Source organism: Trachurus japonicus, chromosome 20, assembly GCF_045865225.1.
Source record: "Trachurus japonicus isolate A0001 chromosome 20, Traja_1.0".
Taxonomy (NCBI): Eukaryota; Metazoa; Chordata; class Actinopteri; order Carangiformes; family Carangidae; genus Trachurus; species Trachurus japonicus.
This window is the reverse complement of record NC_140926.1, coordinates 6,221,367-6,238,655: the sequence shown is the minus strand read 5'-3', so window position 1 is coordinate 6,238,655 and position 17,289 is coordinate 6,221,367. Positions and strand designations below refer to the sequence as shown.

General features: G+C 45.3%; 1 protein-coding gene across 4 annotated transcripts in view; it reads left to right on the top strand.

Annotated features, from left to right (window-relative positions):
• The first annotated feature begins 11,907 nt into the window (after positions 1-11,907).
• nrp1a (neuropilin 1a) overlaps positions 11,908-17,289 on the top strand; it is a 69,796-nt gene continuing 64,414 nt past the window's right edge. For 2 of the 4 annotated variants that reach the window (XM_085762574.1, XM_085762572.1), the window contains exons 1-2: positions 13,748-13,926; positions 15,043-15,217. In XM_085762574.1, coding sequence (XP_085618700.1) covers positions 13,860-13,926; positions 15,043-15,217 — 242 coding nt within the window. In that variant the 5' untranslated portion in view covers positions 13,748-13,859. Of the gene's footprint in view, positions 12,015-13,395; positions 13,927-15,042; positions 15,218-17,289 lie in introns of those variants that run through there. The other 2 variants (XM_085762575.1, XM_085762573.1) reach the window with 2 other exon arrangements.

The window sequence follows — 17,289 nt, the reverse complement described above, 5'->3', positions numbered from 1 at the left end:
CAGCCACTCTCATCAAAAGCTTTATAATGAACCATAAAATATGACTGGAGGAAGTGCGGTGAGCTGCCGCTTTTTGTGTATGTGTGTTGGTTGTCCAAAAAACACGGCTGGCCTGAGTCTTTATAGCAGATTAAAACAAAACTCTGAGGCCATGTGCAGCTCTGTGTGTTTGTTTTGTTTCGATATCTCTTTATCTATTGAATTATATAGTCTACGCACAAGTCTACAACTAAGTTATATGTGGTGTTTACCCACACTGGAGAGGATTGTGTCAGAAAAAGAAGTGAGAGGATGTGTTTGAGGCCTGTGGATGTGCACCAGGGAGCAGGTTGAGTTTTCTGCCTGATAACAGTCGTACCTGTTAAAAAAGAAGAAAGAAAAAGCCACAAAATCTCTGGAAGTTTCTGTATTCCCATGTCTCCGTCTGTCTCGTCTCTTTCTAACTTATTATATGCATTCATACATATGTATATATACTGTGTGTGTACACCAGCTTATCCTCTGCTATTCAATCACTTCCCTTGATTCTCTCTCTGTCTTTGTTGATCACACTTTCTCCCTCCGTCCAATTTCATTTCTCACTCTTGATGCACACATATTCCTCACTCGCTGTCTCTTCCACTCTATCTGATTCTAAAATATTTCTATCCCCTTCTTGTTCTCTCTCTCTCTCTATCGCCACCGCTGCCGTTGCCATGCCTCTATTTGTCTCCTCCCTCCTCCTCTGTCTCTGTCCCGCTGCATCTCTTTTCTCTCTCGCTTGTCTGTCTCTATTTGTCTCGGTGGACAGGTCGGTTTTCTCCGAGGGCTGCACTCTTGACACGGTGAAATGGAGTTAGTTTGTTCCCGCGGCGACGGCGGCACTTTTGCAGTCAGGAGGATAACAACTCCAGATATTGACAGAGAGGACTTCAGGGTTACACGGCGAGCTGGCAGGAAGGAGAAGGTGAAAACTTTAAAGCACTGCTGCAGACATTAACTGTGGGTACAGTCTGAGCTGAGGAGGACACACAGCTCCAGCTAATGCAAGGAGGCTGCTAAAAATAGGCTGTTTGCTAAAAGCACAGTCATGGTTTTAGTGCAGCTTAGGTCACAAGTTAAGATAACACAGTGCAAAGCCTCTGTGAACATGGCCAGGTTTGCAAAATCAATTTATTCGGAGGTGCAATATCAAAGTAGAAAAGTTTCTGATTCCTAAACCCAAGAATCACAGAGAGACAGATTCTGGCCTCTGCACTGGGACTGACTTCATTCATCCTGGATGTGGCATGAGTTGGATTTAAGCCGAGTCATTTTACCTCTTTTTCCAACAAGCTGGTTCCAGTGCTAGTTCATAACCAGAGCCTGATCTTAGCACATGTTCTTTGCTTTTTGACCGCACCTGGCTAGACGTTATCAATAGAGAGCCGAAGCGGAAGCAGGAAGTAACACTCGCCATAGGACCTCAATTCGGAAAAATCTCCATGTAAGTGAATGGGAGTCAAAATGTTATTTTGTGATCCGATTGAATTGTGTCATGAGATAAATATTTGACCTCTATCTGTTTAAAACATTGTGTTTCATGCCGAGAAATCAGAAGTTTGTTGTAAAACTATTGTAAAATAAAATTCCAACCAGAAAGACCAAAAAGGTGGCGTAGGTGACGTCACACACCAAATGCCGCCCTTTCCTTTTACGTATTTTCTGTGGGATACCCGATCTGTAGTCCGTAGAGCGGTCTTTACACAAAATACATTCTTCCATTGCCGTTTTACGATAAATTGCTGATTTTTTGGCATGGAACGCAATGTTTTAAGTAGGTTAAGGTCAGATATTTTTCTCATGACACAATTCAATCGGATCATGAAATAAAATTTTGACTCCCATTCACTTACATGGAGAGTTTTTCTGAATTGAGGTCCCATGGCCAGTTTCTCTTCCACTTCCACTTCTGCTTCGACACTCTATATCTTATTACATTTGTTTGTTCACAGTTGAAACTAAGTAGCCAAGCTACAATGGCTAACGCTCATCAGAATCAAAACATCTCGCCGTCAAAACGTATTTGCCGTTTGCTGCGATTACGACAAAGGTCCTTTCTTTTCTTTTCTTTTTTTTGGGGGCCAAGTCCAGGCCTAGATTTAATTCTAGTGAGACTAGCCGCATCAGGTCGGACTAAGTTTTAATTTTCAGGCCTGTTGAAAACTCTATAACAGTCTTGCAAAGACAGGAGCAGCACCTGCGTGGGGAGGGTGCATGGCGCCGACTCGGCTCCTTCACCAAAGCACCAGGTTCGTTTTGGTGGAAAAGAGGGTATTTGTCAACCTGGGTGTCAGTGAATGAGAAAAGCTACAAACCTGTTCCAGGAAGACCTACAGTACAGCTTTCTACTTTGTTAAATGTTACCATCAGTCCATAAAGAGGAAAGAACACTATCCATAACCCAACAATATATCCCTCACTGTTGCTACACCTTAGAATCCCATTAAGCCGTTGCTGAGCAGGCTGAGGAGGCCATTAGTTTGCTTTAGGGTGAACGCCAGATTCATTTAGAAAAAAATCATTTAAAGAAGTTCTGCCCATGCACAGCCTGAGGATGGTGTTATTTCCCGATGTGAATCAGACCGCTGCTGGAGAAATTTAAGTCTTATTGATGAGTGAATCCTTTGCTCGATTGCATTTTTTTTGCAGCAATTTGATTTTTCTGCTTACAAGGCAGATTAAAAACGCTCGTATGACTTTGATAGAGAAGTGCATTTAGGTAGCGGGGCTTCGCCAACTTTGAAATGCAAATACATTCGATGTGAGAGGTTCCATCAGTCGCTCTGATTTCTGGGGGAAAATACCTGATGAGTCATTCAGAGGAGGAAAAAAAAAAAAAGTCGGATTATTCAATGCATACCAAACATTTCTAACCGCCTGTGACCATCTTTGGTCGTCTCGGTGGAAAAGCAATCTTGTGATGTGTTTGTGTGTGACTGAGATATCATGGTGAAACTACTACTTCCTGCAAAGTTGGATGTGAATCAAACATTTTTTTTTTTTATCCCTCTTTAGTCACATCCTGTCAGTCTTCGGTAAATAATCACCAGTCGGTCACATGATGACGCTGTTTTGTCAGCAGCAGCTCGTGACAAAGCCGCAAAAAAAACTAAAAAGACAAACACAAATATGTTTAAACAGGGACATGAATCATAGAAATGATCAGCGTGACAACACACACACACAGTGGACCAGGCACCTCCCGCCCCCTCAGCAACACACACACACATAAACCCACACACACATACACTCATTTACAAAGCCAGCGTCTCATCTTCCTCAGCAGCCCCGTCTCACTGTGTCAGATAATCTTTACCATCAGAGGCCGCGGACGCCATTGTTGGGATTTCCTCCTCTTAATTACGAGGACACTGGGCTTTGTGCTGCAGTCCCAGGCTCCATTTCTAACCCCTGTTGTGTGCGTCCTTAACCCCCCCTCTCCACCCTCTCCACCTCCACCCCTCCGCCCACCTTGTGAGGCTTGGAGGGCCAGAGGGGCAGCTAGGTTTACCACCTGTTGTGGCAATTACTATAACAAACTCACAAAGCATGAAGGCAGGGAGGGAGGGACTTCCAGCAACTTCTTATCTTACCAAGGAGAAGGTCTGGCAGGTCATCAGTCAAACCACCACCACCACTACACTACTACATTATCAGGCATTAACTGCTGCTTTAAATATGTATGTGAAAAGTTAGGTATGATGCTTTCAGGGACAGCGAGGAAGAAAACTTCTCCATCATCGACACAGTGATGAGTCAAGAAATAGAAAATACATAAACAACCAATTTGAAAAGAGGAACAATGAGTCGATCCACCTCCTCCTCCTCCTCCTCCTCCTCCTCCTCCTCCCCGGAGCTCTGAGGTCGACACTGTGCAGTTTAATGGTGTCGTGTTGCATGATTTCACAGCAGGAGGATTAAAAAAAAAAAAGGCTTTTTTGTTTAAATGCAGAGTTTTGTGTGACTGTTTAAAAAAAAACACACACACACAACAACAATCAGGTGCTCTGTGTTGAGAGATCAAAGCAGCAGGAGATTCAGAGAGAATAATTCATGGGTATTTATTTACATATAACACCATAAAGGTGACATTCAGGTCAGTAGCTGCTGTTTGCTCGTGTTCATCGTCTCTTATTTGAGGAATCTTCATCCTCACCTCCGACTTGAGCGGCGTATAGGTTTCTTACTTTTCTCTTTGCTTGTTTGCTGATCTCAGACCTGTGAAATCGTAGACGTCTTCGTGTTTGTATGTTGAACAGTATCTATGTTTGATGAAGCCTCCTGCTTTCGCTATACAGTCGGGCGGGAACCTGCTGCTCATGTTTCGCTTTTGATCTGAACCCCCACCACCACCACCACCACCACCCATGGGTCGACTTTACAGCTTCAACTCTGCATTGTTGTTCTTTCCCGAGAAGAGTTTTGATATCAGTACAGCGCCTATAGGAATTAAAGTGATAGTTCACCCAAAATTGAAATTTCACTCATTATCTACTCACCCTCATGTGGACTAAGGGCTGGGAGAAGTTTCAGAGTCCTCCGTGGCTTCTCTGAGTTACAGGGGGTCTCGGCGTAGCAGTGCATGTCCATATAACGGTTGCAAATGGATACCAACTGTCTTCGTAACAAAAAGACACACCAAAAAAACATCCAAATACCTCCATGCTGCTCGTATGTAATGTCCGTCTTGTATTGAAGCCCCAAAATGCGAAATTGTCCCAAAAAAAATTCAGAAGTCTATATTTCAAGCTTGTTTTGTAGCGGAAGCTTCTCGACGCTCCTCTTCCCGATTCGTCCAAATTTGACGAAGACAGTTGGTATCCATTTGCAACCGTTATATGGACATGCACTGCTATGCCGAGACCCCCTGTAACTCAGAGAAGCCACGGAGGACTCTGAAACTTCTCCCAGCCCTTAGTCCAAATGAGGGTGAGTAGATAATGAGTGAAATTTCAATTTTGGGTGAACTATCCCTTTAGCCTGATATTGGACAGGAAGTGGTGCATCATCAAGAAAGGATGCAGGTGTTGAGATCAGATTTACTGTTGTACTTTGGATGTTCATGATGGAGAAAACGCGTGTTTTCTTTTTTATTTATACAATCTTTACCTCAGTTTGAACCTCACATGTGCAGATATTGAGCAAAGAGTCGGTGTCTATGGCAGCTCATATCTGAAGACCAAACCTCCACAGTGCAGAGACGGTATGATTCAGGTGTCTCTTTGAAGAACTTGGGCAGACTTGAAGTGCGTATATTATCATCCAATACGGCGTATAGATCTCTGCGTATAGATCTCCTCTGAGAGCGGGAGGAGGAGGAGGAGGAGGAGGAGGAAGAGGGTAGGGGGGGTTTGTGCGGCAGGCGGTCGCCGAGCTGATTTTAGGGAAGGTAATCTCTCATAATTCAAGTCGGATGGATTCACCAGAAATCAAATCAGCTTCCCAGACTGTGAGCTGAGGAGGCAATATCCCAGTGCAATTCTTCATTGACCTACATAGCATTTCTCCCTGACAGTTCCCTCCCTCGCTTTACACCTCCCCTCCCCTCCCCTCCCCTCCCTCCCCTCCGTTGCCCTGATCTCTGGGGCTTCTCCCAGTGCGTTTGATGATGAGCGGCACAATATTCATCATCTCAACCCTCCAAAGTGGCGGAGGGAAGAAAAAAAAAAGTGGAGAATAGAACATTAACTCACCCGCTAAGAGAAAAAAAAATTATATATATATTTATATATCTGCACCAAAAATTGGAATTTGCCAGGCGGTTTGCTCCCTGGCTTTCCAGAAATGTAATTAAGCATCAGACAGAGACAATCGCAAGACTGTGTGTCTCCAAAAAATGATCGCTTGATTAGGTATCGAGGATTGGGTAATTTCCATCAGTGATGATGTGAAATTGGGGTGCAGCAAGAATGATTTGGATATGTGTGTGTTTGTGTGTGTGCATGCCCCAAGTTCACTCTCACACATACACACACACACACACACATCCATTTGCAGTTAAATGCTGTCACATGCGCAGACACTCATACAGACCCAGAGACAGACAGTAGGCTCCCTCATCATTAATTCACAAGCCATCACTCTCACCCTCCTTCTGGCCCTGAGAAGCTCTCCATGCTTCCCGGCAACATTATGCATATTTATTCATACATCTTCCCCGCTTCACTAAATGTCACTGTAAATGTTTCTACTTCTAATGAAGCCATTTCTTTATGTTTTTGTTCTATTTCCCTTTAGCTCGCCTTCCTTCCTCCTCCTCCTCCTCCTCTTCTTCGTCTTCTTCTTCCGCTATGAATGAGGAACATCCTCAGCTCGGTTGTTCTTTCTCTATTACCATAATGTCTCTAAACTTCAGAAAGCTCTTTATTCATTCCTCTGCTAATTCCATTCACACTTAGTTTCACCTCGGCCCCAAACGCCTCCGAGGAGTAACGCAGCCTTTGTTGCAATTACTCCAGACCTTGATCCGACTGAGCCACCTCCTCCTCCTCCTCCTCCTCCTCCTCCCCCCGCCACCGCCACCGTACTGCGCCGCCTTTCAAGAATCAGCGGTGCAGGGATTCTTCAGGGCCTCCTCTGTTTTTTCCCAGAGCCGACTCACTCACTTCTTCGGCTTCTTCCCTCTTTTGTCTTCAAAAATCCATTCACCTCCCTGGTTTCCCTGTTTCTCCACGCACATGTGCATTCCCTCTCTATCCTAAAAAAAAAAAAAACCTCCAGGATTACGACACATTGACAGAGTTTGAAGGTGTGTCGTTTGTGCCTGTTCAAGAGCGTGTGAAACATTCTTCGGTTGGTAATTATCGACAGCTGCTGGATATTGTGAAACGGATACAGATACAGTGCTGCAGCGGTCTTTACAGTGTACAGAGCTGTATAGACCCCTGCTCTATTCACATACACAATAACCTCCCTCTGCCTGTGGCTCTTCATCGTGGTTGTCATGGAGGAGAATGTGGAACACAGTATGATTAGTAGGTAACAAGGTCTTTTAAAAAGTTCATGGTCTGCAGCTCTAATCCTCTCCGTAATGCAGTGGAATGGGAACATGCATTTAAATATTCCTGCTAGTGGGTGAAACACCACATTTTGTCGTCTCGTAAGCGAACATGAAAGTCCAGAGTGTGTGATGTCCCTGACAAGTCGGGGAACTTGCCTCGCCGCCAAGATGGATGCGGTGCTGCTCATATCAAAGGTTGGGTTAGGTTTTCTTCTCTCTTTTTTTTTTTTGTAAAGCGCATAAATCCAAGAGCTTAAATGGTGCATGTGACAGCAGCAAAGCAAAGACGCAGAGTCTGACTGAGATCAGTGCGGCACACGTCGGTTGATATGACATCAGGGACTGGCATCCGGCACCCACTCATTTAGGGCAAGCAGGGCTGAAAATATCGGGCCTCGCTGTGCAGCTGCAGTCGGAAAATGGAGGTAAAGCTCTGAATGTGTGGCCCTGAGTCTCCTCACCAGTAAAATGCACTGGGTGCTGCGTGATCGGTCGAGTTTTAATGGGATGTTAAAGGAGAATTGCCGTTTTGTACAACCTGGACCTTATTTCTACAATAAAATATGATCATTTACTCACCCAGATAACTTTGGTGTCATTACAAGTCGTTCCAACAAATTAAATCCAGCCAAGAGCCGCGTATATCCGTATAATGCGAGTCTATAGGGCAGCGGAATGCAGCCTCTAAATAACACATTATCTGCCGCGAAACTCATTTATTTCACCAATATTTTGTTATGATAGGCTAGTGCTATTCCCCTCTGAGTTAGCTGGTTAGCTGTTATCAACATCCGGGGTCTGCAGGTTGACCTACTAACCTCTGACCTGGATGATGTCGCGGCTTGTTGCTACCGCTAATACTATGGTTCGTTTCTGCGTGTTTCCGACTTGTCAGAACAAAATGAGCAGCTGGATGAAGTTCAGCTTCCACAGGCTTCCTCTCTGCAACCTGGACTCACTAAAGCTCCGGCTAGTTGCACTAAAAATGGACCCGAATGCCGAAGCAGAATCAGAATTAGCCGCGCAGCGCTCAGAGATGATATCATCCAGGTCAGAGGTCAGTAGATCAACCTACAGACCCCAGATGTTGATAACAGCTAACCCCGGACTCAGAGGTGAATAGCACTAGCGTATCATAACAACATATTGGTGAAATGAACAAGTTTCGCTGCAGATAATGTGTTATTTAGAGGCTGCATTCCGCTGCCCTGTAGACTCGTATTATACAGATATTCTCGGCTGGAGCTAATTTCATCGGAACGACTTGTAATGACACCAAAGTTATCTAGGTGAGTAAATAATCATATTTTATGCTAGAAATAAGGTCCAGATTGTAAAAAACGGTTAATTACCCTTTAAATGGCCTCAGGGCGTTCTGTTTGCTCTGGTAAACTTTCCTCTTCCCTTGTTATATGGGGCCGGAGGGGTGGTGGAAGTGAAGAAGGTAAACACAGGAAGAAGGTCTCATCTGCCCGGATACAGAGACGACAACACGTTCTGCTGCTAGTTCAGGTCAAACCTTGATTGTTTTATTCTGCTACCTGCTGATTTTTTATGATCATCTGCCTCCAACATCACTTCCTATCTGGAGTTTTATTCTGTACAGTCCATTCACCACTGTCCAGACAAATTGTGCCGAAGAGGATAAGGAAGCAGAGTCCAAGCCAAGTGGATTAAACAGCACAGATCTGAAGAGAGACAAGTCAGGTTAGATCTTCTTGAAGGAGTAAAGGATGGTTGGTTTGAAGAAGCAGCTCAGAGGTCACCTGCAGTTAACATCTGTGTCATTATCAATCATCGCTGACATCTTTTCCTTCATCTCAACCTCAGAGCTGCCAGGGGAAGATATTTCTAAGATATTGGCACCGGTTGAAAGGGAAGTCTTTGTGTTTTTGTTTTCGTAAGATGTTGGACCACCGTGATTGAGTCCGTGCTCCTTTGGCATTGATCCCACAGGTCTCTGGAGGAGCAGACGCTGTCCTTTTGAAGTGCACTCCCTCCTCCCTTTTTAGTGTTTTAATGTGGGTGGAAGCGTAGGGGTTCGAGAGTCGTAACGTACCCGTCTGAAACAGCGTTCATTCGTTTTTCTCTCCCAAGCTTCGATCCAGAATGAGCACCAGAAACTGTTCCAGTGGTGTCTGATTCCTCAGCAGCAGGTAGATCTTTCAGGTGAAACGCTCACACATACACATGCAACACGACTTTGTGCCAAATGGTTTGAACCTGCAGCGTTTTTACTCTGACTCACTCACTCACTCACTCTGGTGAATAAAGGTTCAGGCTAATGAAATCAAGTCCACTGCTCACAGGAGCCATGAAATGTCTGCTTTTGTACCAGAGCTAATTATTCATCGTGGGGCTGTACTAAAGATTAGTGCGGATAAATATGAAGAAGCAAATCCTTTAAATGGCTCTTTTATTGTTCCATTACAACCACCACCACCACCACCACCACCACCTCCTCCTCATTTTAGATACGGCACACAGGCTGGCACCCCTTGTGAAATGACTCTAAGCCATTGTTCGTGCGTTATCCTGAAGACACGAAAGGCTAGTTAGCGCCGCTGCCTTTGATAGAGATGCCCGCCGCCGTTTTAACATTTGTGTTATCAGCAAGACGGAGAATTACCAGGGAATAAAGCCACTCGATCTTCTGTCTCCCTTCTCTCCAGGAATAAGAAAAAAATAATAATAACGTGCAGGAGGGAACTGTGTGGGCTTATCTCTCCTGGCTCTATTGTGTCACAAAAACTTTTCATAAAGACGTCTCAATACGCTCCGTGCATGCAGCATATGTCAAACTCCTGAACTGACACGGTGCTCCTTGTGTTGCACACAGGGCAACAGGAGCAGCAACACATTGGTTTGTTTTAAGGAGCTGATAATATGTAAAACACAGATTACTGGGCCACAAAGATGAGTAAGAGAGCGGTTTTAAAAGCTGATGCATGGGATGTCTGAGTGAATATAGTGATTAAATCAGCAAAAAAGCCTTTAATCAGGACACTTGTTTGTAAACCCAGCTGTGCAGACTCACAGTGAGGTGAGCCTGAGGAGCAGCGCAGTGGGGAGGTGGTGGTGGCTCTCACCAGCTCTGATGCCCCCTACAGGGCACAAGGCTCCTAACACCACACACAGGCCGGCAGGAGTGAAGCACTACTACTACAGTACTGTAGCTGCTATAGGCATAATAACCCCCAATAGCCCCCTCCAACCTCTCAGCTCCCACCACCCCAGGCCCAGAGACAGAGGAGGTTAGAGAAACAGGATTGGGGAAGTTTTTAGCTATATGAAGCTGAATTTTCTCCGACAGGAAATCTCACTTCCTGTTTCTGGAGAATTTCACAATGACAAGAAGAATGGTACAGTAGGCCTATGAATGGGTGTTTTTGAGCTTAAGTTTCATTGTTTTTCTTCCAATCAGTCGCAGATAACAGAAACAAACACATCTTTTCCCTCTGAATGAATCAGATGCTTGTTCAATGAAATGAAACAGCAACTTTGTGGTTTGGATTTTTCCCCGCACTGAAGTTCAAGTTTTTTTTAATCCTATTTGAATCTGGACCAACAAACAAACCACAAACACTGGTTTTATTCATTCATCTCTTCTCCATGGTAACACACACACACTGACTCAGTGACTCCTGCTTGGTCGCTGTCATATCCAACACCTATAATGTTAATGACTCTCACATCACAGGCTGGATGACATACGCTGTCATTCACGAGTCAGTGTGTATTTTTGGCACAGAACAAAGTGGGTGATAGACAGCTCACACACACTCAGTCACACACACACACAGAGAGAGATACAACACCATGCATTCACCCTTTGGCCCCTAAAGGCTCACACGAGCCCATATAGACCCTTTATGATACGAATATATAGACTTTGTGGTGTGTGTGTGATCTTTTAAATGCAGTTTTTTATTTATCTCCTATAATAAAACTTTTATAATCCCAGAGTGATCCTGGGTGGAGTTGCAGGTTTTCTGTGTGTTTAAGGTGTGCGGTGTGATTCCTGAGGGCAGATAAAGCTGCAGAATCAGTCTGTGTGAGTTATTCAAAAATAAAATAAGATTATAAAAAAAAAAAACCCAGCAGTGCAGAGATGGTGTCGCGTTAGCGCAGCCTCTGTCTGATGTGACTGTACAGGCTACAGGCTGCTGGAGAGGGAGAAGAAGCAGCAGGGCGAAATCTGCATCTTGATTGCAGAGAGACACCCCCTCCTCTCTCTCTCTGTCTCTCTCCTTCGCTCTCTCTCTCTCTCTCTTCCACACACACGCGCACGCGAGCTATCACGCGCGCACCCGCGTACTCATCCCTCGTAAAGAGGCGTGTGGGTCTGGCAGGGACTCAAACCCTCTGCATTTGCATCAAGCAGCGGAGGAGCGGAGAGAGAGCGGTGGCGCACGGAGACAGAGACAGAGACGGGGAGAGAAACTTAACGATAGACCTGTAAGGACTTTGCTTTTTTATCTGCATTACTGCCCCCCTCCTCCTCCTCCCTACCTTCCTCCCTCTCTGACATCTGTGGGACTGTGTATTTTTACCTTCTCTCACCGCCGGCCGGGACCTCATACTTTGTGACAGCGCTGAATGGGAGGGAGCGAAACAAGGAGAGACGCGGAGAGATCAGCGGGCAGGAGATTAGTCTGTACGCGGAGAGGAGAGTCGGTCTCCCGGCAGCGGCTGTGCGTCTTTGCGCGGTAGGAGCTCCGGAGCGGGTTGGACTGGTGCTTCTACCCCGGCTTTAAACTAACAAAAAGAGACAGAAAGAGAAAGATCGAGACACAGGGAGGGAGATAAGTTGATTTGGGTTTTTTTTTGTTTTTTGTTTTTTGTGGCGGACCTGGAGAAGAAGAAGATTTGGTGACATTTGAGGAGAATCGGGGGGGAAGTGTGTCGGATCGTCCACTCTGCTCCTCCACGCATGCTGGAGGTGGAGGGAGGAGGGCTGGATGCCTGCGGTCTGCGAGTCCTCAAGGCGCAGGTGAATGCAGCTGTTTTTATTTGACTTATAAATGCAAAGAGGAGAATTAAATGAAACACTGCAGCGTTAGATTTCACTGCAGATTTCAGATTCTTGTCCATTTTCATCACATTAGACTGATATGACCCCATTTTTGGTTTAAACTCCATTTAGATTTATGTTTTTATAAATGGTATAAATTAATATTTTCTCTTAACTATGCGGTGTCTTAGTGCAGGATTTTTGCGGTGCACACAAACACACATTCATACGCGCGCGCGCCCCTGCTCCGGTGTTATTCATGCAGTGTGACCCAGTGAGGGCAGCCCGGAGTGAAACCACCGAGGCTATAAAAGCTATAATTTACGCTTTAATTGATTTTCCCTAAATTCCGGAGTGTCGGTTTTAATGGTGTCACTGTTGTGGGGCAGGTTTTAAACCGTCGGCGCATCTGGATCATCAGCTGCTGCTGCTGGTGCAGGAGAGAAATCGACTATTTTCTCTTCTTTAGGTTAGGTTTTTGTCTGTTGTTGTTGCTCGGGGCCCAGAACAGAACAGAACAGAACAGAACAGAACAGACAGTGACTGCTGCAGCACTGTAACTTGTCTTGATGGGCAGCTCCAGTGTGTCATATTATAGTCCTAATAATCAGTCCCAGACAGTGGCGGAAGGAGGAACATCCTGAGGAAACACTCACTACTACAACATTCCTCATAATCCACATGTAAAAACTGTTCAAAGTCCAGATGTTTCACCAAAAATAACCTGTTTATGTATTAAGGTTTAGGTTGTGTTATAGGTTGTGTGGTGTTGAATATTCCTGGAGGGTCTCCTGTCGTGTCACTATACAGCTTCCATTAATGTCTAACTCCCCTTTTTGTGAGAGAAGAGAGAGAGAGAGAGGGAGAGAGAGAGAGAAGGAGAGAGAGAGGGAAGGAAGGAGGGAGGGGATAGAGAGAGAGAGAGAGAGTAAAAGAGAGAGGTAGAGAGAGAGGGAGTCATGTCACTTAACGGACTGCTGGTGCTCTGTGACTCAGTGTGCAGCTCCGCTTACATATAAAGACACGGGGCTTTTACCACTTCGGTTGGCTATTTGTAATCAAGCCAATCATAAAGCTCTCCGAGTCCCCGGCCGCTCTGAGCCTATAGAAGAGGAGCGGTCACAGGCCGTAAGGGGGTAAGGGGGAAAGGAGAAGAGGAGGGAGGTGTAGATAGATAGATAGATAGATATTCGTGCCTTTCTGTAGTCGGCGGCAGCGGCGGTGGTTGTGGTGGTTTGGTTTGGACAGATCGGGGGAATGTCCAGTGCGCACGGCGTCAGGCTGCGTTCATAACCTGCTCACATCTCTCTCCTGTTGTCTTTCACCTCCTCATCCTCCTCATCATCCTCCTCATCCACAGCAGCAGCAGCCACCACGGATTACCTCCCGCATTTGACGGAGTAAGGACGGTCGGAATCGGAGTGAGTGAGTGGGAGATTTCTTCGCGCTTCTCGGGCTCCTTCTTTGGAGAGGATATGGCACGGACGGCGCTGGAGAGGGGAGCGCAGCAGCAGCAGCAGCAGCAGCAGCAGCCGGCGGCGGCGGCACAGCAGCGAGGAACCAGGAGCTGAATGACAGGATGCCCGAGACCTGAGCCCCGCTCTCAGATCAGATCAGCCCCAACTCCGCTTAAAAAGAAGGAAAAAAAGAGAGAAAACAGACTTCTTCTGCTTCTGCTTTATTTATTCATCGAAACGAGAGGAGAAAAGAAGAATATTGGACCCCCCAAAACATCTTTTCGAAAGGAGTTTGGTTTTGGAGATTTTTTTTTTCATTTTTAATTTTTTTTATGCGTAATTTTATTTTTCTGGAGATAAACCAAGGATGCATTGTGGATTAGTGTTGATCCTGTTCATGGGAATCCTCTTGGCTGTCAAGGCTTTCAAAAACGGTGAGTGTTGACATCTGATATCTGTTTGAATTACGCTTTTCTAACTAAAGCCCGGTATTGTTTTAAAAGATTAACTCCCTCTGATCGGGTAAACTCGTAGGTCGTTCACCTGATCGTCCTGCCTAGTGCCTACACCTCCCCTGTTTCTTTCTAAAGCGACGCTTTTACGCCTTTATTGCACATTTTGAAATATTCCTTTAATGCTTTTGTTTCTGTTCAGTGAGTTTATTATTAACACATCGTTGCCCCCTTTAAAAGCCCTGTTGTTAGATGTCTGGATTTTTTTTATTCATTCACTGCCTCAGAGTCTCCTGAGACTTTTACCATGAATTATTTTTGTTATTTCAGATTTTATTAAATGCTTAGAATCGGTTTTCGTTCATCTCTCGGTCTCAGAGCTGCTGCTGGGGTTGTTGTGTATTTCCCAGTGAGTCAGGCCACACGCTGAACTTCCCCAAGTTTCCTTTCCCCTTTAGTTTCATTTCAGCCTCGCGTTGTTTTCTCCTTATTCTGCTTTATTCCCAATTAATAGATTGTTTTTTTGTGGAGGTGTGCGCTCAGGTTAGAGCAGCAGATGGGTCGGGCTTTTGTAATAAAAAGGATGAATACAGGCGCAAATGAGGATGAATGTGAATGGCAGCAGCAGCAGCAGCAGCAGCAGCAGCAGCAGGCCTTTTATTCAATTGTGGATGAAACAAAGTGTTTGAGCAGGTTCAGAGGAAGAAAGAAACTCTCCTGTAGTTTGTTGGTGACTTTGTGACTTTTTAAAGTTTTCCCCCCTCGGACCTTTTTTATTTGCATTGTTTGAATTATGCATCAACTCAAACTGAAACCTGCTGTTGTTTTAGTGGAAGGAGCCAAAAGTGCTTCATCATGATGAAACTCAACAAATCTCTACTTCATGATCTCACTATAAACAATACTCCATTATCATATTGATACAATGAATAATACAGAATGGAGAAGTGCATGCAAATCCCTATACATTATGTCTTGATAGATAGATAGATAGATAGATAGATAGATAGATAGATAGATAGATAGATAGATAGATAGATAGATAGATAGATAGATAGATAGATACAGTAGATAATCATCTCTCTTTACTCTCTGCAGACAAATGTGGAAGCAACATCAGAATCTCAACCGCCAACTACCTCACCTCTCCCGGATACCCCATGTCTTACCCCCCTTCTCAGAGGTGCGTGTGGGTGATATCGACGCCCGCTCACCACCAGCGGATCCTCATCAACTTCAATCCGCACTTCGACCTGGAGGACCGGGAGTGCAAGTGAGTGCAGCCAGCAACGCATGGGTTTTTTGTAATCTGTGTAATCTGTGTAATCGCGTCTATGAAAAGCAGCTGTGTTGTCTTTTCTCTTTTGTCTGATCTGAAGTCAGCACTGCGAGTTTGATGTGGGATGTGGGTGAGAAGTTAGTGTCACATATTTTTCTCTTTTTTGCAACCAAATGTAAAAAAAAGAAAAAAAAAAAAGAAATACAATTAGTTAGATGATAGAAAGTCAGCTCAGAGCTCAGAGCTTCAAGGAGAAGCTGTGCTGAATAATTCAACCCAAACATATGCTGTTCACACACCTGCAGATTTATTAATATTGCATATAGTGTGTTGCTTCTACATACAGACCCTGTGAGGTTTATTGCATGCATGAATGTGTGTGTGTGTGTGCGTGTGTATGTGTGTGTAGTAGTGATGCTCACTCCCGCCCCTCCATATTGCACATGAAACTGCGCCATCTAGTGTCGGCCCTGCTCTGCTCCGACCGGCCTGTGCTGCTGATGTGTTCCCGCTCTGGCACTACATAGGGAGGCAGGAATGTCTCACTCCTGCCATTTGGTTTTGGAGTGTCCTCGCTTCTCGTCTTTGCAGGATGAAGTCACATGCAGCCGGGGTATAATACTGATCTGAGTTACAGTATTTTTTTTTTTTATTATTCGTTTTTTTTGCTTGAGGAGCCAGAGCCCCATTAAACATTAAACTGCAGCAGTTTTACACACTACAAGAAGAAATGTCCATCTTAATCACCCATTTTATTTTCATATTCCCTCTTTAAAAAAATCCCATTAACTCTCCAAACAAGTGAGTGAGTTCCTTCCTCGTTTAAAAAAAATGATTCACCTCCTCAGGGGTCAAAACACAAGGTGGACCTGTGAGTTACAGGTCGTCACCGATCCTTATTTGGCCGGCGAGCTGCGAGCTGTCACATCCAGGCGAAGGCTGAGCAGCTAACCTGTTGTCAGAGAGATAGTTTAAGCTGATGAAACCGGAGACAGACAGTAATGTGATGAGCCTGTGTCAGTGCGCTGCCCCGAGGTGCATGAGCCCTGCCTGGGCAGACAGACAGCCAGCTCTGATTGTGTGTCTGTGATTGTGCGTGTGTGGTTTTATGTGTGTGTGTGTGTGTGTCTCAGCTGTTTGTTTACGCTGCAGGGCTCAGGAGAGTACAGGGCTTTGCTGGATCTTGTTACTGTATCCCCACCACCCCTCCCTCCCTCCCTCCTCTCTTCCCGTTCCACCCCAAAACCGGGGACCTTACGCTTCCTTTGTGCTCGGTGAATGGCCGTGGTGTACGTTTGCAGGAGGGTTTGGTCCTTTAATCCCAGATTTCAATCCCACTTTAACCTTTTCTTTATTGCTGTCAGAGATTTATGGCCCAGAGGAGGAGGAGGAGGAGGAGGAGGAGAAGGTGTGGGGTTAGAGGGGGGGTTAGGGTTAGCTGTGCTGCTCTCTCTCTGCTCCTTGACTCTTCTTTTTTTGGGGTCTAATTTCAGCACCGACGGGACCGTTAAACTGTCCATGATCCTCAAGTCAAGGGGACACGAGGAGGTGGGGGCAGCAGTAACAATGCTCCAGCTAATCAAATTAGTCAGGAATGAGTTTCCTGTGTCTAAACACACACACACACGCAGTAAAAAGAATTCGGTCCCTGCGGGGGAAAGGAAGGCAGCGTTTTTGTGTTGTTTTTTTTTCCCAGGTTGAGTGAAGGGCGGGCTCCGTCGATGTATCATTTCCAAATTAGCTCTGCTCTTTCATTCAGCAGCCACTGAATCTGCTGATTGGCAGCTAATTGGCTGTTCATAAATTTGTTAGCAGATGAAGTTTAGTGTTTGCATCTGTGAGCATCTCTCTCTCTCTGTCTCTCTCTCTGTCATCATTTGTGCATATGTTTCTCTGCCTGTTTGAACTGAAGTCTCTGACTCTTGTGGGTCGTGCAGAGGAAAGCAGCAGGGTCACGCTGACCTGCGGCTGTACTGTACCGCCGCTCACCGTTTCATTTTTTAATGTTTGTGGTTTTCACGGGACTTTAGTTCCACTTCACAATTCAATCCACTGAACGAAATCCA